This window comes from Mauremys mutica, chromosome 16 (genome assembly GCF_020497125.1).
Source record: "Mauremys mutica isolate MM-2020 ecotype Southern chromosome 16, ASM2049712v1, whole genome shotgun sequence".
Lineage (NCBI taxonomy): Eukaryota > Metazoa > Chordata > Testudines > Geoemydidae > Mauremys > Mauremys mutica.
In genome coordinates, this window is record NC_059087.1 from 14,192,448 (window position 1) to 14,208,746 (window position 16,299).

Sequence of the window (16,299 nt, forward strand, 5' to 3'; positions counted from 1 at the left end):
AAAACTGCAGGGCTGAGAAATGGCCCAGAGGGAAATTGTGAACACTACTTCATGACATTTCACAAAAATATATTTGCAGTCTTCAGATAGCCCTAAAATATAATTTTTACAGAAAAAGAATATACAAGAATTATCTGAGTAACAATACATCATGTGGGAATTATACTAAATGCTTATAATGAAGAGATAGTCACCTTACTTAAAGATCTGCTTGGAGTATTGTGATATTGTAATATTTAGATTTTAGAGGATTTGGACTCAGAATCTAAGACTGTTTGAAACCTGGATATGGTTTTGATGGGGAGAACTAGAAAATAAAATGGCAATATGGGGAAAAAATCTCTCTCATTCTTTCCAGGTGCTCATTTAACCATCATCTGAACACAGTAATTATTTATGAAGCAATGATTTGCCCTGCTAGTGCTAATACTATGCATAGGGGGGAATTGAAGGAGATTAGCTGTACAATTCAGATAGCCACAGAAGAAAGCTACACACTATAAATTATGCTGTGCAGGACAATCAGTGCTGGTTTCACTGTAAAATGTCCCTTCACAGCAATATCTGACTTGCAAAGTAATCGTCACTCGGAGCACGTGGTCTCGTATAAGCAGTAAGATAAGATGCAAAGTGCTCCTTCCAAAGCTCAACTTCAGCCTTTTTCATACAGAAACTGAGCAGCCATGATCACTCTTCTGAACACTGCGATCTCAGAGTACGCTGTTCTCATATAGCCCTTTGGCAAGGGTAGTATAAATTCCCTTGCACTTCATAACACATGGCAAGCCACACCCAATCAATACTTGTGAACAAGACACGCCCATCTTGGCACGGAATTGCAAATGAACAAAAGGAGTCCTCCCTTTTTTCCAACCATCACTCCTGACGAGCAGAATCAAAATTCACCTCTCATTTAATATTAATGTCTGTGCAGAGCACTGTACCCCGCAATATCTCCCGTGCCCTTCTTTAACATTTACTGTTCAAACTCAGTAGTCTATACAATTTACGGCACCTGTCAAGGCTAAGTTATTCATAGGATCTGGCAGTAATCAAAAAGACTGAGATCAATGCTCCAGCAAAGCCTGACATTTACTCATATTTTAAAGTCCCATTTGACCTTGAACTGCAGCTAACTGGAGCTGAACTTGTCAGCTGCTCTGTGAGGCTCAGTAGGTCTGGCATGTCATGTACCTCTGGGCCAAAGGCACAATGTCAGTGAAACCAGCACACAGCCCGCTGAAATAAAAAGGATGAACCACAGATGGAAGGGTGGGGAGAGGGGAGAAATGGCATTTGAAATGGTGACGGGCACTCTGATTGGTTATCCTCTTGCAAGAGACAGTCTGGCAGTTGCCCCACTTCTTTGCACTATGCCAGGTACCAGCTCAGATATAAACCCACCAGGAAGCTAGAAGGTGCTTTTCTGTACACTAATAAAAGCACATGTATATCAGAGAAGAGAGGACGGCAAGAGAAACAACCTGGACAAAGGGAGAGAAATTCTTCGGCTAAGATCCTCCAAAGACACCGATGGGATTTGGATAACCAATCCCCATTAGAAATTAATGGGAACTGGCTATCCAAATCCCCAAGGAATTTTTAAATCCCAGCCCAAAATGTGTTTACAAGTTATTGGGCTTGATGCAGGCAATAATGGTTGAAATTATGGCCTGTGTCTGACTAGAGGATTCTTAGAATCCAAGGCCAGAAGAGACTATTGTGTTAATCTATGCTCACCTGGGTAACACAGGCCACAGAACTCCCCCAAAATAATTCCCAGAGCAGATCCTGTAGAAAAACATCCAATCTTAAATTATAATTAAATAGATCCTTGGTAAATTGTTCCCATGATCAAAAGTGTTACCTTCTGGCTCCATGAAAGATGAACTTCTGGGACCAGTGGGACAGCAGGGAAACTACGACTACATTAAAGAAGTTAAAGAGGGCATGAGGACAAAGTGAGAATGAATTAATCCTACTGCTCTACAGAAGGACGCGTGAACAGGATAGTAAATTGTTGGGGAAGGACGTCACCACAGCCCTTCACTAGGTGTATCGATGGGACCTGGGTGGACTGAATCTGTATGCTGCCACCACATCTCATACAAATTGAAGAGGGGAGTCACCACATTGGTTTTGTACAGTCCAGTAGGGAGGGAACATTGGTGATGAGCCAATGGAGGGGATCCAGTGGACCGACATCTCCCTTGTCTCCAAGAAGCACAGAGCGGTAGTAACTGCTGTTTCAGCGTATACGATAAAATGGGCTGGGCAGCACAATACAGCAGTCAGCCAGAGGAATTAATACAGAAAACTGGGCTCTTAATACGTTTTAAAAATGTGTTTGCCATGCTTCCGATTCAGGAAACCATCCTTATTATGGACAGCACTTACGCACATGCTTAAATCCCACTGAAGTCATGCGTGTAAGTGCTTTCCTAAGTGAATCTGGCCCTAAAGCTGTGTGGGAAATGAAACTACAGTCCTTGCAATATGGGCAAACTATGCACCCTGGCATAGGCATTTGACTGAAGCCCTGAATTCACAGAAGTCTGTAAATTGGGCAATTGGTGGGAAACCACCCACCCCCTACCATGAAGATAATAGAAGTCACTGTTAGACAGTTCTAGTCATGGCTTTGTCACTGACTTGCTTTATTCCCTTGGGAAAGCCACTTAACAGCCCTACCTCGGTTTCTCCCATAGTTAAATGGAGATACACTTATTTATCTGCTTCTCCAGAGCGTCATGGGGAATTAATGGCCATACCATGCTTTGAAGGTATAAAATTGTTTGCTTTTCTGTTACCAATAAGATATTCAGGTAAATGGCATTATATTAGAGCTGCAGAGGCAAATCTAAATAGGTTTTTAGGTACAAAAAATGCAGCTTTGATTTTACTGAGGCATACCAATGTATCATTTTATTATAGATCAAACACTTTAATATACATGATACGGTTGCACCTAACCCAGCATTCACAGATGTGTTTTGACTCATTTCTGAGTTCTTGTTGGCTACGGCTCTCACGCTATAAGCACAAATACCATATGTGGTACTAAATATGCATTTTCCAAGCCTAAATTAGAAATGGAGATAAAAGACTTGCCAGATTTTGTTTTAAACAGCAAACACCTTCCTATTATCTTGGAAAAAAGTTACAACAGGAAAGCAAACAGGCCTTTATACTAATACTTTTGTGTGCGTCATGTTTTTAGCAATCCAAAGTGCGTGGCTCATTATAGGGAATATACAATGGTTTGATGTGTGTAAAGCTTTTTTTTTTCCTGCCTGAGTTCTGACTGGTTGCATTATTCACAAGTAGGGAAGCCACATGTGTTCTGAAGGTCATGCCAAACAAATGGCAGTAAAAGCTTTATACTGCACTATATCACCATGTACCTTGCCTAGAACACGTTACAGAACAAATATTTTAGGAATGTTTTGGAGAGTTGTTAAACGTTTCATCGGGATTATTATTATTATTGTTTCCTGCCTGTAGTGGTTTAGTTCCCAGAAGTTGACCTTTGTAGGGCACAAACTGAGCCTCTAAGAGGGGCAGCAAGGGGGAGAGAAGAAACAAGCAAATGATGCAAGAGAAACCTCGTGGCGTTCCCTGGCCCCTGCGCAGTTATTACCACATAACACTGCAACTGGACTAGATGTTACTGGCGTAATACATACATCCCAGGCTCACTGGAGACTGAAGTGCATGTTGTAAATATCTATGTATCATTATAAACATGTCTACAAAGGACAGGAATATATTTGGTTGCACTTGTTCACCCTTTACTAAGTTACCCCAACCAAACACCCACAGCTCGTGCTGCTGGGAAAGGGCAGTGTGAAGAATGGAAGACTGGGGGGGAGTGTGGAGGAGTATGATGGGATGTGCCTCTGGCAGAAGGAGCAGAGGGTTGGTGGTTTAATTTTTCATTGCCTTGCTTTTGTGGTTTTGAGTCAGGGGTCGAGTATGAGTGTAGCAACCGCAGCCCTTTCACAAAGGAGATTTTTAATACACTCCCACAGAGGGGTATTTTCTGCTTGTTGCTATAAAACAAACATTAAAAAAAAAAGACATGACTTTTCATCCTCAGCCGAAACGGGCTTTGTCCTCAGGAGATGATACCCTCAGTGTGGAAAATAGCACAGTTGGACTTTAAAAACACCCTCACACACATGTTCACTGCAGCCGTTTGTGAAATGAAATTGTCAGTCCCCATAATGTATATGAGCTGGATGCAGCTGGAGCCACCACTGAGCTGGTACACTAAACTAAATGCAGCAGATCTGAAATTCATGTCTACATCCCATGAAGAAACCTGGTCTCTTATTCACAGCATATACACAGTCTGTTTCTCCCCCATGTGTACCTTTAATCTTCAGATTCCATTGCAGAACATAGCACAGGCACATGTCCTAAGAAGCCAGCCTTCCCTCCACCCCGATTTCTCTACCTCACCCAGCCCACTCTCCAAGTTCCCCTTCTACTTCCTGTTCCTGCCAATTATATAGCTTCCCCTCATTGAGCTAATCACCTTATTAGCACAACCATTGCCCCCAAATGTCAACAATCCCCACCAATTCAGGCTAACTGATTCCAGTTTAGCCCATGATTTTCTCTATTATGCAATTCCCTACGTGCAGGGCCGGTTCTACCATTAAGGCGAACTAGGCGGTTGCCTAGGGCACCAAGATTTGGGGGTGCCAAAAAGCCGTGCCCCCAATTTTTTTTTACAGCGTTCCTCCCTGAGCGCGCGGTCAGCTATTTTGTGCCGCAAGCCTGGGAGGAGAATTAGAGCGGGAGGGCGTGCTCGGAGAGGAGGCGGAGCAGAGGTGAGCTGGGGTGGGGAGCTGCCGCACGGCTCCCCGGGGGGGGCGCTTCAGGGCAGGGGGGAGCTGCCACTGGGGGGGCCTCAGGGCGGAGAGGGGGGGCGGGGAGCTGCTGCAGGGCTGGGGGGGTCGCAAGGACGCGAAACTTCCTTGCACCGGCCCTGCCTATGTGACCAACGGCTACAGTTAGCATTCTGTCACAGACCACAAATTCCCAACCAGCTCTTATGAAGTGACTGGCCCAGGCTCTCCCAAAAGGCCAGTGGCAGAACCAGGAACAGACCCCAGGTTTCCTGTGTCCACCTTCAATGCTTAAACCACTAGGCCACACTGCTTCCCTTCTTACCATTAGGCCATGCTGCTTCTCTGATGAATTTAGGCCAACCAACAATAATTTGCAAAGAAGTTAATAAATTAATTAAAAATCTCATTGGTGGCTAATATTTCTGGTACTTCAATATTTTGGTGCAGAAAAAATATTTTGGAAAAGGACTTTTTATTCCCAGAGATAAATGGCTTATTCCTCCAAGGGATAATATGCAGCGTGGCTAATGGCATAGTTTTTGTATAATAAAGAGTGAAATCCAGAAAGCATTTTTCAAGTGCACAGGTGTACAGTGTCAGAAGAAGTCATACTTTCCCTCGTCCCTCTTCAGCTCAGGGCCACCCGGGGGCGGGGGGCAAGTGGGGCGATTTGCCCAGGCCTCGCAGGGGCCCCCATGAGAATATAGTATTCTATAGTATTGCAACTTTTTTTTAATCGAAGGGGCCCCCTGAAATTGCTTTGCCCCAGCACCCCTGAATCCTCTGGGCAGCCCTGCTTCAGCTTGGAGGTAGTGTACAGGACAGGTCCGCACATCCTGTTTTGCTGTGTTCAGAGAACTTAATAACAAGGATGATTATTAGTCAGATTTTGACATTTCCTCACCTGATTGCAAAACCTGACTTTAAAGAAAAAAACCCAAATGATCCCAGGCAACCCTGAAGACAGAATAAATAAAAAGCACACAAGAAATACAGACCTGTTCCCCTCAGACTCACAACACAACAGTGCTCCAACTTGCCAGCACTTATTAATTACTCAGGCCTACACATGAACCTGAGGTGTGAAAATCTGAACCTTCCTACAGTTTCAGTGGCTTTGGGTCCAGAGTATCAGATTCTCAGGTGGTGCAAACTGATACACTAAAATCAATCACCAGCCGAGGTTACAGGCCAGACCTACAGAATAGTTCATAGCAGAGCTGGTCAAAATTTGGAATTTCCTTTGAGCAGGAAACACCGAATTTTCTTTTAAAACAAACTGTTCCATTTCAGAACAAAAAGTAGAAATTCTGACATTGCCAATGAAAGAGAAATTGCAAAATTATTGGTTTGAAAAAATGGAGACCTTTTCATTTTGAGAAGTTTGAAAGGAAATTCTGCCAAACCAGGCTGACAGAGAACCAGGAACCTACAGATGTTCGGGACCCCAAAAGTTTGGAGCTAGGCCTTCCCAGACTGCAAGTCTCCTGGGACAGCTGGCTCCCAGGGCTGCCCAACTTCCAGGGCAGCTGGCTCCCCTCGAGAAGTTGGTGAGCTGAAAGACAATCACCCAGATATCTGAGAGAAACTGATTGAAACTGACGTGTTCCTGTGGAACATTTCAATTTTCATGAATCAGCATTTTGTAATGGAAAAACCTCCCACTGGAAAGTTTCCAACTAGCCTAGTTGGACTCAGCTCTAGTTCATACCCAGAGTTTTGGTTCAATCACTAGTCAAGTGAAAACTATTTCAATCACAGAACAATTAACACACCCACCTTCCTCCCAGTTTTCCTGTCCCTCAGATTCAGTTCATACTTGTCACTGTGGATTAAATTAAAGTTGCATGGAGGAGGATGAGAAGGAAGCAGCAAAGACTTATGAAGGGAATATTTTCCTTCCTCAGCTCCTTTGCTGTAGTTCTTTTTCTGAAATTTCCAGACTTGTGCTTTTATAATGTTCCTGTACATGAAAGAATTTGCAACAAACTCCATGGTGCATGACGTGATGTGGAAGCCAAATAGCCAGATGCTGCTTTCTAAGCTATTTACAATATTCCCCCTTTAGAGAGTGTTGTTAACATTATTCACAAGTTGCAGTACTGCCATTTGCTGGCAATTTAATGCATAAAGTTTGTCACTAGGCTCTCTGATGAAAACATTGCTCCCCATTCAAGGTTACAGTTATCTTCAATTTAGTAAGAACTATCACAATCCAGCCCAGATAGATCAGACAGGTAGGTACGTGGATCCCACCCACAGAAACCAGAATATGGAACTCATCTGGAGTTCATTTAGGACAGTGGTTCTCAAACTTTTGTACTGGTGACCCCTGGTGACACATAGCAAGCCTATGAGTGCGGCCCCCCACCTCATATAAATTAAAAACACTTTTTAATATATTTAACATCATTATAAATGCTGGAGGCAAAGCGAGGTTTGGGGTGGAGGCTGACAGCTCGTGACCCCCCATATAATAACCTCACGACCCCCTGAGGGGTCCCGACCCCCAGTTTGAGAACCCCCAATTTAAGAGTTATATAAACTGTCCTTAAGTAAAGTGTTGAGTACTCTCTCTGAGTGGAGATAGCTCAAGAGGTATCTTCCATCTTCCAGGCTTTGCAATGTTTTATTTTAGTCTCTTTCAGGTGTTGGAATATCACACCAAAGAAAAACCCTTGGTTTCAAACATGGTTGATGTCAGGCATTTGAATCCTGGCATGGGAAGCTGGCCATCAGGTTGGAACGCAATCTGTCCTTTTCAGTGGCTTTTTCATGGTTTCTTCATTTGCTGACAACACTGAATCTCCTTGGCTTAGGGCAGCGATGCAAGAGTGACAGCTGCTGAGAGGAGAAGGTTGAGTCTACACAGCCAGAAGGAGATTGTTGAATTTGTTGAAGGGCTGCAGTTTCAACATTCCAGAACAGAAGCTTGCGAACATTGCCCTCCATAATGCTTTGCTGGATTGGACAGTTTAAACCTTTGGGGATGGGGGCGAGTACGATTCATTTAATTAGTTTTCCAACACACTTTTGGCATAGAGTCATGACCAGAGTTATTTAGCATGAGACAAAACGCCAGGGAAATCTTCTCTACGTATGGCTGTTTGTCTCCGTTGTTTAACAACAACATTCTATGTAGCAAACATGCTGTCACTTCGTCTGCACATTGGGCAAAATTCTCAGCTGGTGTAAATCTATGCAGCTCCACTGATGTCAATGGAGCTCTGCACATTTAGACCAGCTGCCAATCTGGCTCACTGTACGTATACGTGACCATGTAATTAAAGGCTGTGTCATAATTCATATGCACCAGGGGGGCAATTAAGGTTGCACGGCCAATGTTCATACTGGCATTTCATGACTTTTGAATGCTTGACTTTGCAACCTTATCATTATTTTAAAGTAGCTTTTTGTTGTAATTTACTAGGTTTTGAAAAAGCCAAACTGAAACCTCTCCTCCCCCTAGAAATCCCATCACGTGTTCCTTATTGGCACCCGCATCGCTCCTCAGCAGGTTTGAACTTTTAGATTCACAGCACAGACCTCAGCCATTTGTGCAAATAGGGGACCTTATAGCAATAGTAGCTTGTTCTCCACTAGAAGGAAATTTGGCACACATTTGCCAGTAGATTTCACAGCTATTTGCTGACAGTAGGGAAAGACTGAGACTAAGGAACCTTGGTTCCCTACCGCTCTGCATTCCAATTAGGTTCCTTCCCCCTTCTCCTCCACCACATTACAACGGCCCCAGCTGGGAAGTACTGAGAGCACAGGATAGAGACCATCTCCCTGTCTTGATTCTTGTGCCCCTGTGGGAGGAGCAATTAGAAGGAACGTCCTGCTTAGCCTCTGCAACCCTAGGCAGGGGAATGCTCAGTGCATAGAGAATCTTTAGAGAATTTAGCTGCCTAACTGAACCAGTCTCTACTGAGCATGTGCAAACTGAAGTTTTCTGAGGTGCATAACTCGGGCAGATTTTCATGGGACAGGCAAAAGGCCCCAGGGCCACCCCACTACCAAATCTGAAGTTCCTGCTCCAAAGCATGGAGATGACAGAGCTTCTCAGCAAAACAACTAAGGATTTTTAATGGACCCTCCTTGATTAACACCAGAGTGCTACATATATATTAAGAGAGAGAGAGAGAGAGAGAGAGAGAAGAAAGAAGAAGAATCTGGCTGATTTAGGCTATAATCTAAAAAGACGGGAAGATCTGCCTCCAGCTGTCAACTTGACAATATATTATTGTTGTTGTTTTAATGGTGGTAACAGAGAATTTCTTTGAAACTATGGCATCCTTTACGATAAACACTCAGACTGCTCCCATCCTCCCTTGCTACATATGAGTATAAAATAGAAAGAGCAACAACTCATCCTCCTGATCAGTGGAGCCCCGGAGTAAGAGACAAGATCTTTACTGTGATGATTAACGGTTCTGTTATAAAAAGATGGATCATAAACTCCTTGTATTAGGTCAAATCATAAACTGGGCTTTTAAAGTTTATGTGATCCCTTTCTAAACAATCAAGGGTATGTGTAGCTCCCACTTATAAGGGAACTTATATGAGGCTTGTAAACCACTCAGTTCCTTAATGAGTTGGTAAGTCAATCTATTAGTCTGTTAGAACTATTTCTCTTCCCTAAACCATCGAAGGATCCCTGGATAGTTTAATAATTTGGGATTATTACACTAAAGAGACTCCCATTTTCTTCTTCATAATTATTCCAAATGCATGTTTGAACAAGGGATGTGCACATCTCAGATCCCAGTGGGCCATTCAAGGCCAGATCATGCCTGAAATGCGTTGTACTGTACTGGGCTGACAAAGACTGGCGCTGACCTGAGTGTGCGGACAGATTGTGACTCCTGGAGACAGGGTTGATAGCTCTGCACTGTACCATTCACCATCCCTGTCTCCATCCTCCTCCCCTTCCTGTGCATCCAGCTAGCTCTGCTGCCTGGGGCAGAGGGCAGTTGGAGTCATGGCCCCATTTTCTCTTCATCCCTCCCCCATTCCCTTAAGGGTGGCTAGAATCTCAGAGTGCTAGGAAGGAGAGCAGTACAGGGGTTGTGGTTGTGCCTAGCTTTGTGCTGAGAACATGGGGTGGGGGTGGGGTAAGGCTCTCCTCACCTAAATAAGAGCCAGCTATAATCTGATCTAATATTATACATATATGGGCCAAATTCTGCTTTTAGGTGCTCATGGATCACTCCCATCATCTTCAGTGGCAGTCTCATGAGCACACTAAGAGACAGAATTCAGCTTTAAATTTATTAGCTTTATGGTAAACATTGTACACCTGAAAAATAAGCTGTAGGAGAGGAGATTCTATAGCTGAACTACACAAACTTCCCCTTTGCTACATTTCACAGAACCATGCCATTCTGCTATTTCCAACCCTGCAAACATATACTGGCTTCCCTGCAGACTCAATAGACTCTCCTGGCTCCAGCCCACCTCTGGGAAAAATCACAGGGATTTTTTACAAAGATGCTAGAGTGGGTGTTGGTTAATTCCAGGCTTCCATATAGCTAGGGCAGGTGTGAAATTTACATAACCTCCATCAGCTGGCCAGGAGCATTACATATTATGCACCGGTAACTTAAAACGGAAAATCTCTTATGTTAACTATTTAATTGTCCCCGCCTACCAACTATTGATTAGGGAAAACTCATTAGCGAAATACCCAAGAAGATAATATTTGTAATAAATTATATATTTAAGGAGGATTAGTTGGATTACCATACAGTATCCTAACCAAATCAGGCTCATTAGTTGCACTGGCTTTTCCAATTTCATTTTATTAAAATAATTTAAATGAAGGTTCATTAGATGTAATATAATCTAGCTGGAGTGCTCCACGAATAATCCCTTTGCTTTTAGTGTGAACACAGCATTTGCAAAGACGTTTAAAGGATTGTTTTTTTTAAATTGATGGCCATTGTTTTTAACAGAACGTCTCCTTCCCCTCCCCCCTCAGTTTTCTATTTTTTCTCTCCGCTCCTTTATTTGTTCATTGTTTCTTCCTCTTCTTCGCTCCTGTCCCATCTCTCTGCTCCTTCTCTTGTCCCATATCCAAAAGTCTCTGTTAAACTGAACACAAACTCCAGTGTGGGGGTAGATTCTCCTCTTCCATTGTGCGGGTGCATGGAACAGGAGAAGCAGCCACCCCTTCCTACCTCTGCACAGACTGCGTAATTCAGAGGGCGATATGGAGTCAGTATGGCCAGATCTGACAGTATTTGGTGTTATTCTTAAAGCACCAGCTCGCATGTGATTTTGCGCTAATCTCAGATTATTATTTTTTTTAAAGAAGGAAAATTTCTAGCCCTCATGGGGTCATGGAGAAAAGTTTCAAACCATCAAAACCTTGGCCTAAATGACTGCCCAGGGTCAGACACGTGGGCAGCAGAAACAGGCACGGGACTCCAGATTTCATAATCCTATTAGAACCCTTTCCGCTATTTACTGGGAGTTCTCATCACACACTGCAAGTTCTTCTTATACAAGGAAGAACGACAATTTTCAGATTCCTTCCCAGGCTTATTCATCAGTTCCTACAGAGTGTTGCCAAGATGTTCAATTTATTCTTTAAGCAGCCATGTGGAAAAAGTTTCAAGCAGCTCAAAACCCTGCTGAGTGAGAAAGGAAAACTGGGGAGCTCACACAGCCCTGATAATTTCCTGATTCTCTTACATCTCCTAAGGAAAACAGAATGAATTGTGGTAGTAGCCGATCCGTCCCAAACCTGCATTCAGCACCTCATCCAACTATGGGTACCCTACTCCGACAGTCCCATTATAAACTCCATTGCTGGAATAACAATTATGTGCAAACATACACCTCTCACAGTGACCATCTCTCCTAGTCTGTCGGTGTGAAGGTTTGCATTTATTTTATATAAATGAGCTGGCTGGACTAATTTGAGGGCTAATGTTCCAGCAGGAGCAGAATGCATGCTTTAATGAGCACACTCCATGCACTGGGGGCGTGCTGGTGTGAGAGAAAGGGGAAGAAATTAAACACTCCGCATTATAACGAGGAGACTCTTGTTCTAGCGACATTAAGCGGCCTAGTTTTCAGAAGTGCTGACCTCTGACAGGTCCTTTGGACTTGTGGGTGTGCAGCACCCTTGAACATCATGGCAAAGGATCACAATGTACTGAAGCTGCAATATGCCGGACAGCTCCGGCTTAATGCAGACAGACACTGTTCTTAACTAAGAGGTCCACATTTTGCAGTACATCTTTACCTCTTGGGAGCATTTCTTGCTGTTTCTGTGGTGCTGCTGTTTTACGTGAGCACATTCCCCAATAAGGGCCAGATCTCCTTAGCCCAGAAGGCAGCCTGAGTAACTGGGCTAAGAGCTGGGGAGATGCATGAAGGGAAATGAAGACCAAGCCATTGAGCCCTGAGGCTGCAGTGGTCTCTGTGGTGGCATCATGCTGCTCCTTGGCTGGGGGAATGAGCAGAGAAGACAACAGGAGAATCCTCAAAGCACTGGATGCTACGGTCTCAGAGTATGTCCAGACTACCCACCGTATCGGCGGGTAGCAATCGATTTCTCGGGGATCGATATATCGCGTCTCATCTAGATCGATTCCCCCCCATAGTGTAGACCAGCCCACATCCCTAGCGCACGGGCAGATGGAGAGGTCTTGTACAGCTGAGCTCTCTGCGAGGCAGCGGGGTGGGCATGCGCCATTGTGCAACAGGGAACTATGCCTAAAGCCTATACAGCAGAATCACTCCTCCTTGTACAGTGGAGCCACCCTGAATTCACTCCTGGGGGAGCCTTCGTGGCGATGGGGATGAGCCACAATTTCCCCTTAAGTCCTTATTTTGCAAAGACTGCCCCTGGAGAGTTCAGAGATACATGGACCTTCTAGATAAAGAGGAATGGATCCCAGAACTAAAAAATTAACAATGGCTTAGATACAAGTGATCCTGACACGATCACATTGATAATGTGCAAACAGAATGAAGTGCAGACCAGTAATATAATGAAGAAGACAGGTCACTGATACAGGGCAATCTGGATTGCTTGACAAACTGGGTGCAAACAATATGCATTTAAACACAGCTAAATGTAAATACATACTTCCAGGAACAAAGAATGTAGGCCACAGGACTCTATCCTGCGAAGCAGTGACTCTGAAAATGTGTGGTTCATGGTGGATAATCTGTTGAACAGGAGCTCCTAGCAGTGACCAAAAGGGTTAATATGATTCTCGGATGCATAAACAGAGGAATCTCTAGTAGGAGTAGAGAGGGTCGTTTACCACTGTATTTGGAACTGATGTGGCCATTGCTGGAAAACTCTGTCCAGTTCTGGCGTCCACTATTCAAGAAGGATGTTGATACATTGAAAAGGGTTCAGAGAAGAGACATGAGAATGATTAAAGGATTAGAAAAAATGCTTTATAACGATCGACTCAAGAAGCTCAATCTATTTAGCTTAACAAAGGGAAGATTAAAAGACGACTTGATTACAGTCTGTAAGTCCCTACATGGTGAAATTTTTTTTGATAATGGACTCTTCAGTCTAGCAGAGAGAGGTATAACACAACGAAGTGGCTGGAAGTTGAAGCTAGACAAATTCAGGCTGGAAATAAGAGTTACATTTTTAACAGTGAGAGTAATTAACTATTGGAACAATTTACCCAGGGTCTAGTGGATTCTCCATCACTGGCAGTTTTTCAGTAAAGACAGGATGTTTTTCCAAATGATTTGCTCCAGGAATTATTTTGGGGGAGTTCTATGGCCTGTGTTGTACAGGAGGTCAGGCTAGATTATCACAATGGTTTGGACTTAAAGTCTATGAATTTTTAGTGGATTGCGATCCCGCATACTATATAGAGAGTATACTCCCATTTATCCAAACCCCTATTAGCTGAACCCTTGGTCTTGTCCCCCAACATGAGATACATGATGCAGAGGGCATATGTCTCATGCTGGGGGCGAAGGAAGGGACTTGGATAATGCAGGGAGGTTTGGATAACGGAGTGGAGACCCCCAGCCAGGACTGAGAGGAGGAGGAGGAGGAGGAGTCTCCAGCTGCTGCTGAATGGTTCCTTTGGCAGTGCAGGGAGCCCTCTGCAGTCCGGCTGTCATGGTACGGAGTGAGCATGGCCATGACAGCAGAGCTGCAGAGGGCTCCCGGTGCTGCTGCAGGGCCGAGGACGCGTGGCTCCTGCAGGTGCAAGGTGCAGAAATGGGGGTGGGGAGGCTGCAGTCCTGGCAGGGCAGAGCAGTGACCCCAAGCCAGGACCGTGAGGAGGAGGAGGAGGAAGACGAGCCCCCGGCCATGGGGAAGACCACCCTGCTGCTGAATGAGTCCTGCCCTCTCCAATATCTGAATGAAATCTCTGTCCCCCATGCTATTTGGATAATTGGGAGCATTTTTGTTGTGTGCGCACATGCACACACGCATGTCTGATATAAATGCTACAATGAGCAAATGGAGTAAATTAGCTTAACTCAGGGGGGGATAAAATAATTAAAAATAATAAACAGATTAAAAAAATAAATTGGAGAGTTTTTTATTCAAATTAAATAAAGGGGTTTTTAATATAAACCTATTTAAGATTAAAGTTGAAATTATGGCAATCCATGCTAAGGCCTAAAACCCGACTATAAAGTATTAAACCAGTTTCAATTTATTAATAAAATATTAAGCAGTACATGCTTGTTGCAAAGTTTCTTTAAAATTCAAACCACTGAACTGAGGGAAGTTACTGGCCAAGCACCTGGAACCAGAGCTGTTGAAGTGCTAAACCAGCTTTTGACAGCAGTAGCCTCTTCTGAATGTTCAGAAAGAACATTCCCTTCATTTCAGCTAATTCAACTAGATCAGTTTATTTATTTCACTCAAAGTTAAGAAACCAATTGGGAGATGTAAAAGCAGGAAAGCTGCTATTCCTCTTCCAATTTGTGAATAAATGCTAGGTGTGAGAGAATGAGATCTACTAGCTCTAAAATCTTGAAGGACATGGTGACCAGAAACAATCAGTTCAATTCACTAACTACAGATGATACTTCCTTTGTTTAATAAATGAAAAAATGTTTTGATAAACTTTTTGATAATTTTTGTCTCGTGTATCTAGCACATTTAAGGTCGTTTTATTTAACTAAAATACTCTTGTTGTGCATTTTAGCTGAATTTTAATTTCCATCCATGTAAAGCTTGAAACAAATTGATCATCTAGTAAATAAGAAGTTTTTTTCCTAATATAAACAAAAATGTAAAAATTAAGAATTTTAATAAATGCAAATTAAGCTATAGAACAGTTTAAAAATGTGCCTGGATATAGTGTATCCTCCTGGTTAGCAAAAGAAAGTAACAAATGTAGTGTAAAGGCTACACATAATTGTCAATCACCATATTTTAATAGTTACCAGCCAATGATAATCAGTATTTCTTTAGGAAAATAAATAAAAACTACAAAGGCAAAACAAGATTAAAATTGATTATTTAAATCAAGGTTTCCTGCTTGCTGATTTAAACCATGATTAACACTGGTGATTTAAATCAAACCACCCTGGCATAGGCCCACTGAAGTCAATGCAGCTACGCTGATTTATTACAGCTGAGGATCTGGCCCTATGAGTTGAACCACAGACACAGAGTAAAAACCATACTGCTGAATTCTATGAATTTGCACAGTGTTAGCGGGACCATGATCAATCTCTTATTGCGTTTGTGTGTGGTTTTGCTATTGTTCTGATTCTTCTGCAATACCTGCCACCTCTGTGTAGTAAACCGAAAGATAACGGACAGTTCTGTAAGGCCCAGCGTTCCTCTTGTGCTCTGTACACGGGTACTATATGAAATGTCTCATTTGCCACTCACCCTCATGCCCAGTTCAATATTTTCTCCCCCATAGACCTCCATGCCAGGGTCAAGCAGGCCAATCTCTCCGAAGTACTCTCGGTCCACCACAAACGAACATCCAATCATTGCTGGCGTCCTGCCCAGAAAAAGGGGGAGAAAACCAAAGGTGTTTAAACAGTATATAACAGAACCTGATTATAACGAGCTCTGACGTAAATAAACAAGCTACTGCAGAGATGCCCCAAATTCTTTTAGGGTTAAATTCACCCCTGTGCAGAGAGCCAGCAGAACCCAATTAAACCCTTTACGGGGGGGGGGATTAAGGCCCCATCCAGCAATGATCTTAACTTGAAGCACGAGTATCCCCTGCTCAGGCAGAAGTCCTTTTAAGTAGAGCACATGCTAAAGGGCTTTTGATGGCTCAAGGTGTTAAGTGGTATGCAGACTTTTTGCTGGCACTCTGCAGCAATGAATTTCACCCCTCAGAAAGTTGTTCAGGGGGGTGTGGGGGGGAGCAATGCATCACTTCACTAAGGTGAATTTTTAGAAGAGGAAAACTCACCAGGAAAAGAGAAAACAATCCCAGTGCTGCGCTTTGAAAAG

At 43.4% G+C, this 16,299-nt stretch overlaps 1 protein-coding gene across 7 annotated transcripts in view; it reads right to left on the bottom strand.

The window, feature by feature from the left end:
• The window catches only part of GALNT9 (polypeptide N-acetylgalactosaminyltransferase 9), a 684,555-nt gene that overhangs the window by 82,296 nt on the left and 585,960 nt on the right, over positions 1-16,299 (bottom strand). For all 7 annotated transcript variants that reach the window (XM_044990515.1, XM_044990516.1, XM_044990518.1 and 4 more), the window contains one exon: positions 15,715-15,832. In XM_044990515.1, the coding sequence (XP_044846450.1) occupies positions 15,715-15,832 (118 nt within the window). The remainder of the gene's footprint in view (positions 1-15,714; positions 15,833-16,299) is intronic.